The sequence below is a fragment of the Cyprinus carpio genome, unplaced genomic scaffold (genome assembly GCF_018340385.1).
Source record: "Cyprinus carpio isolate SPL01 unplaced genomic scaffold, ASM1834038v1 S000006694, whole genome shotgun sequence".
In the NCBI taxonomy this organism is placed as follows: Eukaryota; Metazoa; Chordata; class Actinopteri; order Cypriniformes; family Cyprinidae; genus Cyprinus; species Cyprinus carpio.
The window spans coordinates 122,645-142,560 of NW_024879306.1; the positions used below are offsets into that span (position 1 = coordinate 122,645).

The 19,916-nt window shown below is 38.3% G+C and overlaps 1 protein-coding gene across 5 annotated transcripts; it reads right to left on the bottom strand.

Moving 5' to 3' along the window:
- Positions 1-313: 313 nt before the first annotated feature.
- Positions 314-19,385, bottom strand: LOC109065513 (histone-lysine N-methyltransferase, H3 lysine-36 specific-like). Of its 5 annotated transcripts, none has more exons than XM_042755393.1 (24): positions 19,066-19,385; positions 16,953-17,842; positions 15,406-15,547; positions 14,805-14,977; positions 12,835-14,680; positions 12,635-12,747; positions 11,845-12,055; positions 10,075-10,166; positions 9,923-9,985; positions 9,415-9,457; positions 9,121-9,278; positions 8,807-8,941; positions 8,026-8,149; positions 7,443-7,643; positions 7,149-7,328; positions 6,339-6,495; positions 6,048-6,253; positions 5,497-5,609; positions 5,148-5,417; positions 4,961-5,077; positions 4,725-4,866; positions 4,537-4,643; positions 4,240-4,441; positions 314-3,030 (listed from the first exon to the last, which is right to left on the bottom strand). In XM_042755393.1, exons 2-24 carry the CDS (start codon positions 17,823-17,825, stop codon positions 2,351-2,353), a joined length of 6,348 nt encoding a protein of 2,115 aa, XP_042611327.1. In that variant the 5' UTR covers positions 17,826-17,842; positions 19,066-19,385; the 3' UTR covers positions 314-2,350. The 5 variants fall into 5 exon arrangements, with proteins under 5 accessions (XP_042611327.1, XP_042611328.1, XP_042611326.1 ...); XM_042755394.1 differs by lacking the exon at positions 19,066-19,385 and adding an exon at positions 18,611-19,056 and having other exon boundaries at positions 9,121-9,275; XM_042755392.1 differs by lacking the exon at positions 19,066-19,385 and adding an exon at positions 18,611-19,056.
- Positions 19,386-19,916: the final 531 nt, after the last annotated feature.

Sequence of the window (19,916 nt, forward strand, 5' to 3'; positions counted from 1 at the left end):
TACTATATTGTAACGTATAACAGGTTTTTACAACTATAACACTAGTTTTATTTGTGGTATGAAAATGCACGCTGGTCTTCAATAACACGTCATGTTAAAAACAAGGAAAGTGTCTAAGATAGCATTTGTATACAAATATGCAATGCTCTATTGATTGTGTAATTATTTGATCAAGGAAACATTAATTGTCAGCAATTATTGTTTTGCATTTTAATTTTAAAAGCTCAGCATTTATTTACTATATCTGGTTCGATTTACATATAACTTGTAAGGACAGTTGATAAAAAAAAAAAAAAAACAGAAGAAACTGCTGTATTTGTAAAATTTTACTTATAATATTTATTATGCACAAGGTACAGTACAAAATCATGGGTCTCTAACACGGCAGCAAACTTTTTGCCCAAATGTCCTCAGGAAACTGTCATCTACACTTCGTCTTGTTCATGATGTCTTGTTCTGAGGAGCCATAGCGCTGAAACACAGCAGCAGATTTAACAAACATACAAGAAACAAGGAACACAAAAATGAGTGAGAAAGATTATACAAAGACCATAAATACAAAGAGACAAAAAGTATGTCTTTAAAAGTAACACAGAGCTAAAAAAAGAACTAAGGTTGATGATGATGATAAAAAAAAAAACTTTTTAAAAAAGCATCCATGTGATTAGGTTGCAAAGAGTTACAGAACCACAAATAATGAGTGTAAGGCCTAAAGGCATTGAAAACATATTGTACAATATCAGTGATGGAAACATTACTTCATTACATGAGGCAGTTTTTCAATCAGGGGTTGTACCTGATGCACAATGATGTTGCAAACAACATAATTTTTGAGATTCAAGTGATGGTGACGAGAAATTTTAACCTAGGCTCATAAATCAAAATGTTGCAAAATTAAACCATAATATGTCTACTGGAAACAAAGATGAGCTCCAGTATTATAATATTTTTAATCAAAATAAAAAATCATTTGGGGCAAGATTTTTTTGTCTAAATATGTATTTTTAAGGGGTCATCTGCATCCCTTAAATATTAAACGCAAAATCTTAATGGAGGATGACAAAGCAGCTACAATGAATTGCCATTAAGTTTTCCTCAGGCAGATCTACACAGTATGTTTAATGAACAGCTTGGAATCGATCAATGGCAAAAAGTTATGGGCATCATGAATATAAATGACGCTTTGAAATTTCTCCTTATCTCTGAGTCTGAAAGAGTGCAAAACATTCAGAGGCACCTTTTAAAGTTAACCTGCTCATAGACACATACAAACACAAACAGAAGGAAAACAGAACCCGCAGATTTGTAACACAACGTGGGGTGGGGTGGGGGGTTACTGCAGTGAGGCATCTGGGGATTTTTTAACAGTATTCTGAGGTGGTGGCTGAATTCAAGTAACTAGGGAAAGTACAATTAGGCCTTATGCAACATCCATCTCATCTAAGAAGTACAAACTCATCGTTCCTAAAAGCTTTCAAGACTCAAAGGCCACAAGCATGGAGAATGAACGGTGATAGAATCACTCCTCTAGACTTTACAACAACTACTAAGTTTCTTCAGTCTTGACATATTGTCTTGACATAGAAGTGAAGTAAAATGACAGAAACACAAATGCAACAAAAAGTGCATGTTTGAAATCAAGCAGGATGATGCTGGGAATGTCATACTTCCTTGTCCTTTCTGATAGTAGCACTCTTTTTTTATTCACAAATCAGCTGAAAATATATACTAGGACTCCTATTACTCATTCTCTTGTAGCCACTCTATGATACAAACAGACAGACATGAAGAAATCATTTCAAGTACCGTGACCCGTCGAGCTTTAAGCCATTTTTGGCCTAATGATGTGGCTATGTCAGTGTAATCACCCGGTGAAGGGACTGAACATTAGTTATCTGCTGCTTTATTGCATTCTCTTTCCTCTGATTTCGTAAGCAAGACACAACTGTATGGTTTGTGGTGCCCCATTTCAACCCTCCGTGAGGTCATCTTTCTGTTTGGATCAAACAATGTAAACTTGTTGAGGAGGAAAATAAAAAAAAGCACAAAAGAGCACCAGACACTAATTATATACCAACAAAAGGACTGAAAATAGAATCACAGTCCCACAGCACCAGGTCAAACCCTCTTTATGGACTTTTCCAAGAGGACTTGGGTTGAAAAGGCAAGCTGATACCATCACCAACTTCGGAATGTTGCACATGTCCATCATTCTCAAAAGTTGTTTTGCATTCAGCTGAGCACCGACCGGAAAAATGGCAGTTGACTTTCCCTACAGGTCACCTTCTGTGCCTATCAGAGTGAGAGTTTTTGTGTGAGAGGTACACGTCTAGCAGAAATCCAGGAGAGCTCACTTTTCTCCTTCGACAAACTCATCCCATGATGATTCCTGGTCTTCCTCCTCCACTTCCCCTAAATCCTCAGTGTCTTCGAAGTCATCATCCACAAATTCATCTCCCCAGTCCTCTTCTGACTCGCCTCTGTCCACCTTTTCTTCCTCCTCAACTTTGAATCCCATCCCTCCGTAGTCCATTTCTTCATCATCATCCACAACCTCAAGGCCTTCTTCTTCTCCTTCATCCCCGATCACCCCTTCCATAACCTCACCTTCATCACTCATATCTTCCTCCTTGATGTCCTTAGAAGAAGAAGAGGGTGGGAAAACTATGTTGTCCACCACCTCGTCTGCATACGGGTGTCTTTGGGCTTGGAACGCATGTCTGTTGGGGGCGGGAATGAAGAGCGGGGCAGCAGGCGGTAGGGCAGGCAGGGGTATTCTACCTGACACTGACATATTGGCCGGAGGGGGTAGGATAGGCGTACCGGGCACATACTCTCGAATTTCACCCGGTTCCAGAGGATCGGGGCCACACGGGTCATGTTCGCTGCAGGACAGCTTGCCGTCCAGTTTAGATATGAACAGCATTCCCTCGCGGTGCTGTTTGCAGTAGGAGTTAGGACACATCTCGCAGTAGGATGCTGCCTCCCTTCCGCACTCATTACACTGATGCCACGGACACTCCCAGCGGCCTGAAAAATGCATATAGTGCAGCTTCAGTTATGATTCAGATTGAACAAAATCCTGAGCTGACCAAATAGCCAATAATGGGAGCGTTATTCCATTATTTAACATAAAAAAAACAAGGAAATTAATTTAAAGTGCTGAAAAAATATATATGTGTGCTTTAAAATTTTAATATATTAAATATTTTAGTTTATTAAAACCTTTCAAATATTATATTACCATTTAATGCTGCCTCTATAGACTGGTCAGAAATCAGGAGACTAATTGTGATTATTGTCCTCTATTGATAGTTTTAACCAGAATTGAACTTTCAATTTCCACACAAATATTAAGCGGAACAATAGTGGTAATACATAGAAATGTTTCATGTGCAGCAAATCAGCATATTAGAATGATTTCTGAAAAATCACATGACACTGAAGACTGGAGAAATGACCACTGAAAATTCAAAATAGCCATCACAGGAATAAATAAAACTTTATATTAAAAGGAAAAAAGATTTAAAACCGTTTTATTTTGTAACAATACTTCACAATATATTAGTGTTTTTACTATATTTCTGGTCAAATAATTGCAACCTTGGTAAGCATAACAAACTTCTTTTAAAGCTTCAAGCTTTCTGACTCCTGCATAGACAGCAACGCAACTTAAATGTTTTATGGCCCAGAAAGGTAGTAAGGACATCGACAAAATAGTTCATGTGACATCACTGATTCAACCGTAATGTTATTAAACTACGAGTTATGTGTGCATTTTTAACAATTTCTTCTCTTCCGTGTCAGTCGACGTGTGTTTACAAGAGTACAACGAAGCATACATGTGGTCCTGCTAACGCATAACCGGGCGATCTGATGTGCTGCGCCTTGTTTACAAGCAGAAAAAGATGCACGCTGTACATAAAACATCATATGTTTTAAAATTATTGTTGAACCACTGATGACACATGGACTATTTAAACCATGTCCTTTTGCCTTTCTGGGCCTTGAATGTTTCAGTTGTGTTGCGGTCTATGCAGGGTCAGAAAACTGTTGGATTTCATCAAAAATATCTTCATTTGTGCTCCGAAGATGAATGAAGGTCTTACAGGTTTGGAACAACTTGAGGGTGAGTAATTAATGACAGAATTTTCATTTTTGGGTGCACTATCCCTTTAAGACAACAAAACTTCTTAAAACAAATTAGATACAAGAGACTTGTGCTCTTGAGTCATTCACCTGCAGGTCTCTTGGACAGATTCAGACAGTCGGCATGATAGACCTTGGGGCAGCCGAGCTTCTTACAAGACACAATCTGACCTCCATCACCACAGTAGAAACATTCATCCTCCCGCTCCTTGGTGACCTCTAACTGGCTCTTACGCTTCACCGCAACCTTCTTCTTCAGTTTCCGCACCTTGTCTTCAGATGAGGGCTGATTCTGAAAAGAAAGTGTTATCACATTGAGTATGACAGAATTTGAATAATGAGATACACCAACTTAAACCTAAATAAAATACACACTGCATGCCATACCTTTGGTCTGTCACCAAGGAATCTGCTGCAGTTGGGCGCTCCACATTTACACACCGTCTTCCCATTACCAAGACACTCCAAGTTATAATTAAAAGTGAGTTCAACGCCTGAGAACAGCCAACAAATCTATTAAACAAACATTCACCCACTTTCTAGCACCATATTATCTGGTTCAGATTCAAACTCACCTGTAGGAATGTCCTCTAATGCAAAAAGCCCGACTCTGGTGTCTCCATTCACCGTCCACTTCTGTGTCTCACAGTTCGGCTGGCAGCTGTGGTTCATAAAACGTGACTGGTTTCCCTTCGGCCCGGCATCTATTATCCGATCCTGCACATACACAGAAAACAGAGTCCAGTGTCAAGGTAAGTGGGGAACATGTTATCAGGATAATCAGGACTGAGAATCACCCCAGGTGACTGACCTTATCCAGTGTGAGCATGTAGAAGTTACAGATGTTGTTTTCCTGTGCGTGTTTGATCCTGGCTCGACACTCCTCTTCGTCAATGACCTCTCCAACATACTCATTCACAAAAGCTCCCTATGGTGGAGTAACAATCAAATTAAATGGAGAAGAGAGACATAATAATGTGTGTGTAAAAATAGCCCACCTTCTTGATGTCAGACACACTGCGTAAACCCCAACCACGCGACAGCGTCCTGAAGATCTCCACCTCAGTGTACTGCCGTTTGGTGAAGCATTGGTTCTGACAGCGTTCCTCTGCTGGACACACTTGAGGATGACACTCGTACATTAGCATGCGGTTGATGCACTCCGAGTCAATGCCACACGGGTTCTCATCTGAGACTTTGCAGTTGCAGCGTGGGATCTCAGACAGATCTGCTGTGATGATTTGCACCTTCCCTATCGGTCTGTTCACCTGAGTGAAAATCGATCAGTGTGCATAAGAGATAACAACATGAGATCAGTGTCACTATCTGAGCATTTGTTATTATTACCTTTATGTGTTTGTATGGCGGAGGTTTCTTGTCATTTTTCTTGTCTTCTTGAAGCTGTCTCATCTCCTTCTCCTCCTGCAGTTCCCTGAATCTTACGGCTGCTTCATTTAAAGCTGAGAAAAAGAAAAATTGATCTTTAAAGCAGTTTACTCTTAACATTGAAAGAATCCACACTGTAAATGCTAATCAATAGTTGCTACAACTGGCAGGCTTTAAGTGGCATCATAACAGCATACATTAATTAAAACCTCAATAGAAACATATAGTGACATATAGCATCGTAATGTGATAACGTGTCAAGATAACAGAAGATTAATCAGATTTCCTCCAAGTTATAAAAGTCCATGTCAAGTTTCTCCAAACAAGCTTCAAAACGTCATATATTATTTATTTGTCCAAAATCCCACTCCACAAAGGCGTATTTTAGATAGCAAACATGTTTTAAAGCTCAGTGTGTGAATAGACAAGTCGCTTGTTAGTATAGCACCTAATTAGTTAATGGTGTTTGATTGTGCTCTCTATTTTAGAATACTGCTAGTGCGTAAAACTACCTTTCTTATAGATGGCATCTGCACCCTTTCCCATTTTTTCCTTATTGTTTGCATCCACTTCCATGTAGGGAAAACAGCGAGCCTGATGTGTCCACACGTAGTCTTTGGAGCCAAAGAAGTGCACAGGAAACTCCCCCACCTCATGCCTCAAGCGGTAGATGTTTTCAGGAACGTTTTTGGGTTGAGTCACTTCAGCGGGCCACCACCTGGAACAAAAAGTCAGAAATACATCAGTGAACATTGCACTGTAATTTTCAGGGAAGAATGGTATTGGTGAAACGACACACAAACCTGTAGCGGCCCACTTTGACCCACAGAATGTCCTTGTAGTGGGGTTTCTTTCCCGCTCGACAGTCGTTACAGAACCAGCTTCCCTGAGGCATGTCAATGTTCAGACACTCACGGTGAAAGGCAGCAGGGCAAGATTCACAGCAAAGCAGACTTCCTCCTATAGGGAGAGACAGAAAACAAATGTCATTGTAATTAACAACCATAGTAAAATCTTTGCTCTGTCCTCTTGACTCACTATAACACAAACTAGATTTTTACATTCAAAACTTAATTGACGATTCATAGATTTTTGCAAATGTAGAAATTCGATCAACAATAGGATTCGATTCCGATTAATGACTTGATTCTGTATTTTCTCTTTTAGAAAATAATGGCGAGGTTTTCATGCAATTAAAGCATTTTATTTCAGTTAAGTGGTAATAGTAGTGCCAACCAATGCATTGGCAGCTTTATCAATGATTTGTGCATGTTTGACTTAAAACTATTTCGCTGCCATCTGCACCTGCGGAGAGATCAAACATGAATTGCATGGAAAGCTGCCCAGAACAAGTTTCAATGAGAGTTAAGGATAGAACGGACAGTGAGCGCGATCCAGTAAAAGGTGATCAAAAATCTCCAAAAGTCTCCAAAAATTATCGAAATCGTGAATCATTCCACTTTTAACTTGCCGAATTGATGCTTGATGTCATAGGGTCTGTTTTTATCACTCACCAGGCAAAAACTAATTAAGTCTGCTTGCTTCGAAAATTATAGCCTTAGCAAGCACCACTAATAATTTAAACAGAGATCCAAAAGGACTGAACTACACACCTTCAGAACACACAAAACACCAGCTGACGTTAATATGTTCATGGTTTTTGCACCCTTTCCGTTGAGTGAAGTGTTTGGGGCACAGGAAGCTGTTATTGGCCAATGGGACACTGCCGGCAGCCATACAGTAGTCATTGGCGTGGTAGGCCACAGGGCAGCGGACGCAGCGTGTCAAACGGCCTGTGAGAGCAACAAGTTATGATCAATGACACAAAATCATGCTTTTGTTATACAATGAAACATGTTTTATTTCTTAAGTAATCTTTTCAAATGTAATATCTGAATTATAGTCACCTTTGGAAATACTAGGGTTGGCGGGGTTTGTGATGTAGCAGGCCAGACAGACGTGGAGGGAGCAGCGGAAGCCGCGGTTCTGAGTGACGGTGGGAGAATATTTCATGATGCACTCCATGTGATAAAACTTCCCACACACAGGGATCATACACCTCCTGACTTCCTTGTCAGGAGTTTTACACACAAAACATGTGTGCACACCTACAGCGAGGAAGAACAGGAAAGACATACAAAGAAATGAAGGTGTTCAACCTGTATATCTTGGACTGCAACTGGATTTTTCAATGCATCACAATATCATAACTGGAGTTTATATATGCTATATATATAAAATTAACAAACATAACTGCTAAAATGAAATTAATTCTTATTTACTCAAACTTCACTAGAATATTCTAAAAACAGAAAACAATTTGAATCATTGGCAATGCTGTCAGTAGATTTTCGGAACTTACACAAAGAAGAATATATTCGATAATTGGCTAAGAGGACTCTTATCAACCAATCCTGACCATTTCAAAATGACCAAATATGGGCCAATTAAGCAGCCTGGCTGATATATTGCTTATGGCTGGTTACTCACCCGTCTTACACTCTTGGCAGATAAACCGGCCTTTAGGAGTCTCAGTGAGGCCGATGCACTGCAGATGGAAGGCACCACAGCACTGCCCCTCACAGAGGAGCAGTTCACCCGTTTTCTCACAAACCTACAACACATAGTCCCAAAACAGTTTTACACCGAATGCTGAGAATTTTTAGGACAAAAACTACCATTCAAAAATTTTTGCGGTTGGTAAGATTTTGATGTTTTAAAACTCACAAGGATGCATTTATTTGATCAAAACAGTTAAAACAGTAATATTGTTACTATTTAAAATAACTTTTTCTAATTCAATATATTTTAAAATGTAATTTATTCCTGTGATGCAAAGCTGAATTTTCAGCAGTCATTAGTCCAGTCTTCAGTGTCACATGATCCTTCAGAAATCATTCTAATATGCTGACTTGCTGCTCAAGAAACATTTCTTATGACCACAACACGGTCTTTTTTTAAGGATTCCTTTATGAACAGAAAGGTAGAAAACAACATTTATTTAAAACATTCTAAATTGGCTTTTATCTTTTCTGATCATTTTAATCCATCTATACTAAATAAAAGCATCCATTTTAAAAAAATAAAACAAATAAACAAATCACAGTGAAGGCAAAACTGTATTATTTATCAATATATAACCAATCAAAAAAAAATAAAGCTCATAAACTAAACATATAAATGAAGGTGAAATTATATTGTCTAAATCTAATAATGTTTTTTGCATCCAGCATTTTATATATAGTAACATATTTATACATAGGATTTTTACCTGGCAAACATTCTCCTTCAATGACGCACCTCCACCTTTCTCCCCTGATTTTCTATTGGTCGAGAACCCTGTTAAATCACCTGATAAAGAATCTCTGCTTGAAAAAGCACTGTCATTGAGTCCTGCACCAAAAACCTGAAAATTAAACAAAAAACAATTATATAACTATATATAGAGATGTATCTCAGCATGATGAATCAATGAATCAAAACACACAAGAAGCTATATCATAAGGTTTGAATCACGAGGGTGAGTGAGTGATGACATCATATTTATTTTAGGCTGATGAAAAATGTGCAGCTAATAATAATGACCTCAGAGATCAGGGAGTCCTCGCCATTTGTGTCTGACTCCTTTGCCTGAGGCTTTGCCGGGCTGCACTGCTCTCCTTCAAGCTGGATCTGGCAGACACTGAGGGTGTCCTGCTGGATTGGGGATGATGTTCTTATTTCATCCTCACTTTGAGCTGCTGCTAAGGTTGACAGAAATAAACATCATTCTACATTTTTGGAAAATAGAACGGTGGATCAATCAAACAATATTCTCAATTAAATACAACAAATACATGACAGAATGTAATGATAAGAGTCACACATGAGAAAACAAACCTGATGCAGCACACGGGCTTGATGGTGCCGGCTCTTCCTGTTTCTGTAAAAAAAAAAAAAAAAAAAAAAAAAAAAAAAAATTATATATATATATATATATATATATATATATATATATATATATATATATATATATCATTCAACCATTATAAAATAGTTATATATATATATATATATATATATATATATATATATATATATATATATATATATATATATATATATATATAAAAAAATTATTATAACTATTTTATAATGGTTGAATTGCTGTTAAAAAATTATATTTACTCAAAGTAAAAAAATGTACAGTGTATATAAAGTATACAATAATAAAGTAGTTTTAAGTACTTATGTACATTTAAATCTATTATTAGATGAATTAACAGTTTCTAAATGGTAGATCATGTACAAATAGTGAGTTCTTCATTGCCACTGTAATTTACTAATTGTTATTGTTTAATCAGCTTGTAAAAATACATTCCATATAATGCACACCCCAAAACATTACCTGCAAATCTTTGACATCTGATTCATCTGGGCTGTTTTCTTGTTGTTTACTCTCCTGATTTACCAGAGGTAAAAAAAAAAACACAGTAAAAACAAATACCGATATACATAATTTTTCAGAAATCATATCGAGACCACAAATTTCACACTAACCTCTTTTTTTGGGATCTTTACAGAATCACCCTCAACAGTGCAGTCTAGAAATTTTTGCACAGTCTTACGAGGTCTCTTTCTATCCGAGGGTGCTGCAACAGCAATATAAAATATGTTTATACCTACAGCTGACATTTACAAGTGAAGTAAAGTGTCTTAAACTTAGGGCTGGACAATAATTCAATATCGATATGTATCGCGATAAAAAAAAAATCAATAACGGTGATATGGTTTTTAAACACATTTCCGATATTTCGATATACAAGTGTTCCCCATACATTGATTTATTTGTGGCGTTTGACTTCGTTGAATAAATATGAGCACTGTACGTTTCAAAATCAAAACATGTCGCGGGTGTTTTATATGAATGTATCTCTGAAGGGAACCGAGCTGTTTTCAGAAAAGTTTCGAAGGCATTTTCATTTTATCTGATAAAGAAGCGTTCATAGGCGCAGCTCCTTTGATTATAGCCGTTACTGGAGAAACCGCTGGGTCTACCGCTCTCACAGCGCCTCCTGCTGGCAGACAATCAGTTTGCATTTAAGCCCGGCTCCAGCAACATGCTTTTTTTTTTCCTGCAGCAACTCAAGAGCACTCTTCATACTCTTTATACTGACTAAAGCACATTTGTTTCAATCTATATCCAAAGTACTGCAAAAACAGTTAAATTTTGAAATATTTTTACTATTTAAAATAACTGTTTTATTTTAAAGTGTAGTTTATTCCTGTGATCAAAGCTGAATTTTCAGCATCATTACTCCAGTCTTGACATGATCTTCAGAAATCATTCTATTATGCTGATTTGCTGATTATCAATATTTAAGAGAGTTCAGTACTTTTTTTCAGGATTCTTTGATGAATAGAAAGATCCAAAGATCAGCATTTATCTGAAACAAAGCTTTTTGTAACATTACATTTTGATTACATTTGATTTGATTACACTATTCCATTCAAAAGCTTTGAGTCAGCATCATTTCTTTCTTTCTTTCTTTCTTTTTTTGGAAAGAAATTATAGAAATTTTTATTTAGCAGAGATGCTTTAAATTGATCAAAAGTGATGATAAAGACATTCATAATGTTAAAAATATTTCTATTTCAAATAAATGTTCTTCTAAACTTTCTATTCATCAAGAAACCTACTCAGCTGATTTCAACAAATTATTTTTGAGCAGCAAATCAGAATATAAGAATGATTTCTGAAGGATCATGTAATCTAAAAATATAGCTTTGAAATCACAGGAATAAATTATATTTTAAAATATTTCCAAATATAAAACAGTTATTTTAAATAGTAAAAATATTTCAAAATGTTACTTTTCTTGCTGTATTTTGGATCAAATAAATGCAGGCTTGGAGAGAATTCTTTAAAAACATTAAAAATCTTACTGTTCAAAAGCTTTTGACTGGTAGTATATATTAGCCTATAGTTTGAAGTTAAAGATATTAATTTAAATTAGGTGAGACTGAAATGATTTTTTGACAGTGATTTCACATTTATTGTTTGTATGAAGGCTAAATACAAAAAATAATGTTTTTTTTTTTCCAAAAATATTAAATGGTTTTAAATGAGGTGTCAGACTTGGCAAATTCATTTTTCATAAATGTATATACACTGACATCTGTTGTGGGCGTTCTTGGCAGTTTTTACGAGGCTTTTTATAGTGTTCATATCGATATCGGAATTATATCGTATCGACCGAAATTAAGAAATATATCGTGATATAAATTTTGGCCATATCGTCCAGCCCTACTTAAACTACACATTCTTACCAGATTTCTTTTCACATAACTCTCTGTTTAGCAGTGGGCCTTCACAGGATGGCGATAACGGTGTTGAAGTTGATACGAGATTATCTGCTGGTTCTTTCTGCTCCTCCGGTGTGGCCTGCTCAGAAGGGTTTTCAGGTGAAGAGCTTATAGCATCAGGTGCGATCTGCTCAGGTTCCGGCTCGTCAGTGTTAGTGTCAGCGATCCAAGATACTCAGGAAAGGCATGAAATAACAATATTCACATAAAGCAAAACAGTTTGCACATGTTAAGAATACCTCATCCAAGACTGAATTATGACATCATTTTAGTACTTTCTGTATGGAAAGCTGCACCCTTAAATTATAGCCGATGCTTTAAAAATCTTATTTGCGTATATTCAAACTTGGCACCTTGTGTTGCATTGTGCCACAAGTCAATGTCAATGACAACAAACATCATTGGCTCTTGCATGCATTTGAATATTTTGAATTCAATGCAAGCATGAATGAGACTACGAAAGAAACTACGATTTATATAGGCCTTTTTGTCACTTTTGAGGCCTGATAACTATAGCATCCACTTTTATCGTATGGAGAAGAGCAAAATATTATAACATCTAAAATTCTGCTTTTATGTCCATGGAAGAAAGTCAAATATGTTTTAAATGACATGGGAGTGAGTATAATGACAGAATGTTCATTTTTGGGTAAGTTACTGAAAGTGAAATTTCAATACAGAAAAAAAAAAAGGAAAAGGTTTATGTACGTTGAGGTCCATTGGGTCAACAAAAACAAATGTAAAATTAGCTTACCGTTTTACAGGACTCAGGAGTTTTCTTTGTTTTCTTCTTTATGGAAAATATTTGCTCATATTCTTCACTGCATTCAATCAGCCTCTTGCTTGGTTTTCTGAGCCTTTTGTTTTCTGAGAACAGAATAATTCAAAATATATTGAATTTAGCCCAAAACATTTTTAACTTCTAAGACTTAATCTAATATCTCCTGAAGTTACCTGAAGCATCTTTTTTATCAGGGAAGTCAGAATGAGCCGCTTCTTCAAGACTGTCTTTGAAAACTCCATTTAGATCCGTGGACTCCTTCACTACATCTTGATTCAAATCAACCGGATCGCTCTTAGGCTTGGTGCTTTTCCCAATACCAGACTCAAATGTTTGCCATCGCTTTTTAGGAGCAACCTTGGAGATGGTGCCCTTGCCACAGACATCAGGAACAGCATCATGGTGAGAGTTGGAAAGTTTCCCTAGAAGAGGCAAACTCTTTTCAAGTGCATCCAAACCTACTGATGAGTTCTGCTTTTTCAGTGGAGAAACTAAATTGTTCCCACCATCGTGTTTTTGCGTCTCCTTTTTCACTGATGATTTCGGCTTGGCCTTGCTCTGTTTTGAGCTGTTTGGTGTTGACGTCTTTCCCTGCCGACTGTTCTGATCTGCAAAAGCCTTCAAGTCCTTTTCACAAAGCCCCTCATTTGTTGCTTCTTCTCCAGGTGGGATAAAAGAAGGTTCTTCCCTGATGAGAGAGGATGGAGACATGGGAGGGAGGGTTAAAGGTTTCCCTTCCTTCTCCCGGCTGTCGTGCAGATCCTTCAGGAGCATTAGGAAAGTGCTGAATTTGTAGTTTGAATCTGCACAGAGCGAAGGTTCTCCTGAGCTGCATTCGTCTTTGACAAGAGACCTGAAAGAAATCTCCTTCATATCCTGGAAAGCATCCATAGGAGAGATCGAGGGAGACGGGATGGACGAAGACGAAGTGTCTAAAATCATGCTCTCGTTTTTGATTTTAACAGAATTGAGGGAGGATTCATTCACATCTGACTTGGAACCTTTATGTCGAGGTCCATTATGAATGCCATTTTTCTCATTTCGGATTCTGGTAAACTTAATAAGAGTTGGGTTTGGGGGGGTGTGGGAGGTAGAGTCATCCGTGGACTCTTCACTGGCCTCTGTTTTTACCTGCCATTGATGTTTTGACAACTCAGAATGGTTGGTGGGGGATGAGCACTTGTTGTAAAAAAAGTGTTCATCGCCAGCACATGGTGAGTGAGATTCTGGCTCCTGACTAATATCTTTCTCCTCGGTCTCTTCACTGGCGGCAAGTGCTCTTGAGATTAAGCCACTGCTGGCAGGCAAATAATGAGAGTGCATGGCAAAAGACCCATCTGAGGACCCTGGGGAACTGCTTTCCTTCTGTCTGGTGTTCGTAGCCCTAAGTGTTTTTTCTTTGGGCGTTGACTTCTTTAGCTTACTGTTTGTTCTGCATTTTGAAGCAGCCTCTGTTTTCTTCACCGGCTTGTCTACGTTGGCTTTTTTCGTCTTTTTACTTGGCTGTACTTTCTTAGATTTAGTGCTCAATTCTTTTGTCGCCTCCTCCTGCGGCAATTCCTCTGAACGTTTGGGGCAAAGAATCCTTGGGACAGAGTCAATATCTGAATACAGACTATCTATGGCGTCTGGTTTGTGCTGTTCAGTGGCTGTGGAAGGTTTGTAGCTGTCTGATGAAGGGTTTGATGATGGTTTAGATGATAAAGAGTTTTCAGTTAGTTTCACGGGAGATTTTACAGTTGAGCTGTTCTTCTTAGTTGCCTTCTTTTTTCTTCCAGTGCCAGGTTTTGATTTGATTTTAACGGATGCATCTAGTCCATTGGACAAAAGTGAGCTTGATGATGTGGACTGTGTAGTAGATGTCTGGCAAGCAGGACTTTTTGGTGCCTTGTCTTCTGTGATAGGCATGTGCACATCACGAATTACAGTCAATGGAGGTTCGCTATTTAACTGCTTGGTCAGTGCTGCCTCTGCCTCCAAGACACTAGCTTTCCATGATGGCATTAGACGCTTAGGAACCTGTGGAATGAACAAAACTCATTAACTTTCTATCAAAAGCAACAATGTCATTTGATCATAAACATTCATTTTTCAAAATATAACAGCAAAAAAGTTACAAGTTTGCAACACACAAAAGCTTTACCGTGTATTTGTAATCTTTGTCCTTCTGTCTTCCTCTCCGTCTAAGTACAGGCAGTTTTTCAAACTGATGACCTCCTTCAAAAGGAAAAGTTGCTTTTGCCGGGACCCAAGCTTGGTCTATGATCTCCCCGAACATCCTGACAAAATAGAGACGGCATGGCCGACGACTGGGGTCTGCAAGAAAATGCCATTATTCTGTGATAATATGACAACAATGAGTTCTAAGAATGGTTTTAACTTATAAGACATTTTGGTTTCCATGATAATAATGCTAAATATCTTGTTACGTGCTAAACAGAAATATAAATTAGAACATGAGCATTTACTTTCTTGAACACAGCAAAAAGAAAATCTCTACACTGTGTGTCATCTGTCTTGCAACATACATGTGGAAGAACTTCTATTGCTTTTAGGACAAAGGTGGTCTGCAGACACTCTAAATTCTAAGTAAAAGTTGAACGTGTGCATAAAAAAAAATCTAAATCGATAATAACCATATTATGTCAATAGAATGTCTCATTATGAATGTCATCTCGCCCACATGAAGTTAGGCATCCACTATAAATAGTCATACAAAAGGGGATCAAAACAAAATATATTACCTTTCATTTTGGTGTGGACTTCAATCTGTGGGTCAGTGGTTACATGACAGGGCCACCAGGGTCTGCGGTTGAATTTGGCCCACACGACATCTTCAGCAGAGTACTTTATACCTGGGAGCTGCTTCTTCTTTGGGCTGTTGGACTGTAGGTTAAAATAAAAAGTTGTCAGTTTAATCATCATTCGTTAAACATCATTAACGAGTCAAGACAGCTTGAGTTGTTTGTTTAGGCTACTCATTTAACGCTTCAGATACTCTCACCTTGCAAAGAGCTGTTTGTGTGTGACAATCTAACTTAGGGCTGCACGAGTAAAAAAAAAAAAAAAAAAAATCATAATTGTCGATTATTCCCTTTAAATTGTATTTGCGCTTATTATTTACAATTATCACAATTCACATTGAATGATGTTAATACCATTTTTTGAAGTAACCGCATGCCAAATTTTTAGATGAAAATAAAAAACCTAAAAACACTCTGACTGAAAAACTGTTATAGCTTTTCTATAGTATTAAGCCTAAAGTGTCAACTATACATTGGATTGGTTTCTTCTTTAAATATAAAAAAGGAAAACTATGCATATTATAATGTTATTATAATTAAGCATGCAGAATAACATAAGTGGACTTTGAAAGATTAATTGCCACTTTGAATGATTATGTAATTGTGGCATCCATAAATACTGGTTAAGCCAATGTTGTTGTGGCAAAGCAATGTTTTGATAGTGCCAGTGTTTTGTGTTTCTGCATATTAAGAAAGAATACACTTTTAATTGCTAAGGTACCAAGCAATTACTAAGGTGATATAAATAATGTGCTACTTATTAGCCCTTATGTCATATATAATGCACTGTTTATCAAATTAAACAAAAAGTCTTTTATAGTGATGGACCAAAATTTCATTTTGGAATTCCCGCATCAGCCTTTACTGTGGTCAACTGACAGAAGTCATTCTAATTGGTGTAAATTTTAAAAAACAATGTACCAAGATCTTTGTTACACTGCGCATTTGACTTTCAGATATTTCTTAATTTTTGTTCAAAATAAATGCATACTAAAATATTTAAATTAATAATACACACAGTGGGGTCCAAAAATCTCTAGTGAAAATGCTTATATTGAGCATTTTTCTGATTGCATACCATTTCCCAAAACAAAACAAATATTTATTTTGCTTTAATCAAAGAAGCACTTGAGCTGCTCCACATATTTGAGTAAATCCTGATCTTCATGATATCCAGCATGATTTGAAAAATCCCAAAGAGCACCTTGTGCTTCAGTGGAAACAAACACATATGACTTCACATGATTAATTTCACAAATTTGTTTACCAGATTAGTGACTTAGAAATTGTTCAAAATCTTCATCGAAGGTCATAACATTTTTTATTTTTTTTATTTAATAGCTTATTTCAAGGTTTGAATTACAGATTTTCAGTGTGGTTTTGAACCTTTGGACCCCACTGTGTATGTGCGCATGAATACATATAAACTTCACAAAAAAAACAATCAAGACAACGAAACAAATCTGATGAACACAAAAACATCTTACAGGATTTGAATGGGAGTCACTGGGTGAATTTGTTCTTTTAGAGAGACCGGAGTTGAATATTGAAGCACTGGTTACAGTGCTGGGCAGATCACAGTCACTGTCTGAATAATCATCCATACTGTCAAAATCCTCCATCATGATCTCGACAGGCAAATGTGATAGACTACCAGGAGGGTCAGACTTCACTGTATTTTTAGAAACAAGGTTACAACTTCCATGTTTGTTTTTACTTAGGTCCAGCCTGTGGCTGCTAGGAGCCTTTGTGTTTGCCAGATTTCGTTTCTGGCATTTCTTTGACGTGTCTTTAAACGGTGCCACCACATCACCCCTATCACGCTCCTCCTCATCATTATCCTTGCTGTCCCCACTATCAAACAGGGTCGACTCGAAATGCAAAATTCCATTTGGGATGGATGGAAAATGTTCCAAGCTATCAGAGCTTACTGGTGAAAAACCATTTTTGTCCAGATCCTGAATAGCAGTCCTGTCAGTGTTTCCTTGAGAATTGGACGTGTGATAAAGGCCTATTCCGAACTCACTTCCACCAGTGGGATTGTGCATGAGCAATTTGTTTCGCCTGTGAAAGTCCTTGTCCTGCAAACTCATGTCAGCATGGTTCACCATAGTAGTCAGGTCCTGAAGTCTCCTCAGCGGACTGTAGTTGGAGGTGGATTCTCTCGGATTGTACGCGAACGGCATTGCGGAGAGTTTGTAGCCAGAGTTTAAGAAATGCATGTCAGACCCCGGGTTCCCCTGCCGCTTTGTGCTTTGGTATCCACAGGAGCTGAGGCGGCTATCAAGTGCCTTGGTCTCCTGTGGATCGCCACGACACTCCGAGCCATCCCTGCCAGCCACTTTGTAGGACTGATTCATGTTGTCATGGCTCCATCCTGCGACAAAATACATGGAAATGCTTTTAGAAGATGTTTTTTATGAGATAGCCTATAGAATTATAACTCAGGCTTTTCTTAACTCCTAAGGGGTTTGTTGCAACTGGCCACAAAACACTAATGAGTTGTGTATTAAGCAGCACATTACAATCTAATTCAAAACAATTAAGAAGCAGACCACATTGATTCCACATTAACATGACATTTTAACAGCAAAAAATGCTGCAAAATACCAACATGCACATGCAGTATGTTCCTGCTGAGAACACAGCTTAAACTGCTAGCTTGTTTCTGCTGGTGCAAGTTGGAAGACCAGCTCTGACCAGCTAAACAGATGCCAGCTTAATGTGGTCAGAATGTTGTTTGGAGCATGGAAGCCGGTCGACCAACTAATGACCATCTCAAACCGGCTAGAAACCAGCTACCGTGTTCCAAAACATAGCTAGCATCTTAAACTGGTTTTTGAAACAGAGTGGCTACTCGGGTCTAAGTCGCAACCCTCGTAGGCCGTCTTGTCAAGAATCCATCAAGACAAAGATAAGAGAGCTTGAAAAACTCAACGTAAATCGCTATGTCAAAGACACTTCGATATGCTCCTACTGGGCTGTTTAAAAATGACCTCTGCCGCGATTTCAGTGTGAAAACGCTGGCAAAGTATGTTACATTATCATCATGTGCATCAACAGTTCACACACAGTCACCCACGACGGGGAAATGAAAAACGCACCAAATACAAAAGGTACATGAGAGAAATCGCCGGTTTCTTACCATTTACGACTCGGTCAAGACAAAACCACCGGAAAGCCCTTCAAATTCGAGCATGTAGCGTTACTTTTTGTCAATTTGTGAAAGCGGATCTGCAAAATCCCAGCAGCATTTGCACCAGTAGGCCCGGCCTCGGCACTCATTTCTCTCTCCAACATCAAAAATGGAGAGTAATAAATAAACGAGAATGAAACTGAGCGCCTGTCACTTTTCCTCGAAGCACCAAGTCAATGCATCGAAAGCACGTTTTTCAGCGGCCACGAATTCTACTGAAATACATGATTGTTTGCCCCGCTTGCCGAGTGCCCCTGGTTTCATATGTGTATTAAAACAAGCCCTGACTGCCTGCCTGTTATGTGTATGCTGGTGAGAGCGACCAATCGGCACAGCACACCCAACCCCCCAGTATACATCCACTTAACCCGATTCACTGTTTCCCAGGTACATCTCTCACTTACGCAAAATCCAAGTGGACAATGTGCAAGCGCAAGTTTAACTTTGTCCCAAACGCGTCGTGCATACAGTACACTTGACGTGGTGCGTGTTGGGCGCATGGAAGACACAACAGTGAGCATTTGCTTTTTAACCCTCACGCCATTTGTTTCCTTGTCCTAACAAAGGCGTAACGTTAACTTCCTCCATTTTAGAGAGACCGCTCGTGCTTTGCAAGGTAGCCGACCACAGTAAGTCGTATGAGCAGAAAACACAATTTATTGGTCTGGGTTAACAGGCACGTGCTCCGATATGCTTGATTTTGTTGTTTTCTTTGCGCGTTTTGCGGGGGGTTGGAAATTAGGCCATGCCACGCATAAGTGTAATATGTCAGACTATTATGGCAAGCGGGTTTAACATTAACCTTAGTACAGGGCTAGGCAACTTCGGTTCTGGAGGGCCACTGTATTGCAGAGTTTAGCTCAAACCCTAATCAAACACACCTGAACAAGCGAATCAATGTCTCCAGGACTGAAGTTGCCCAGCCCTGCCTTAAGCCCGAAACACACTGCACGATTTATGGCTGTCCCAGACAAAAGATTGGCCGCGTGAAACAATCGTGGTGATTTCTGTGATCGTGGCTCCTAATTGGTGGTCCTATGTTGTACAGTGAGAGAGGTTCAAAGATGGCTGTTGTCACAGTCTTGCAACCAAAGATCAGTGTCAGAAATTCACCATCTTTATCGAACAGTGTGTTTGCATTTATGACCCACGTTTGCTGACCAACCAGTAAAAATGCGACATGAAATCAATGGCACATGGCGCTAAAACATATAACTGCTTACCTCGGGCTCTTATTTCTTCCACTTTTGCCACT

Bases quoted from the DNA above. Each gene is read 5' to 3' on its own strand.
- LOC109065513 (XM_042755393.1), bottom strand. From the start codon at position 17,825: ATGAATCAGTCCTACAAAGTGGCTGGCAGGGATGGCTCGGAGTGTCGT. The intron at 5,078-5,147 runs GTGGGCTATTTT...ACTCCACCATAG, and splicing joins GTGTGTCTGACATCAAGAAG to GGAGCTTTTGTGAATGAGTA. The intron at 4,442-4,536 runs GTATGGCATGCA...CTTTCTTTTCAG, and splicing joins TCCTTGGTGACAGACCAAAG to AATCAGCCCTCATCTGAAGA.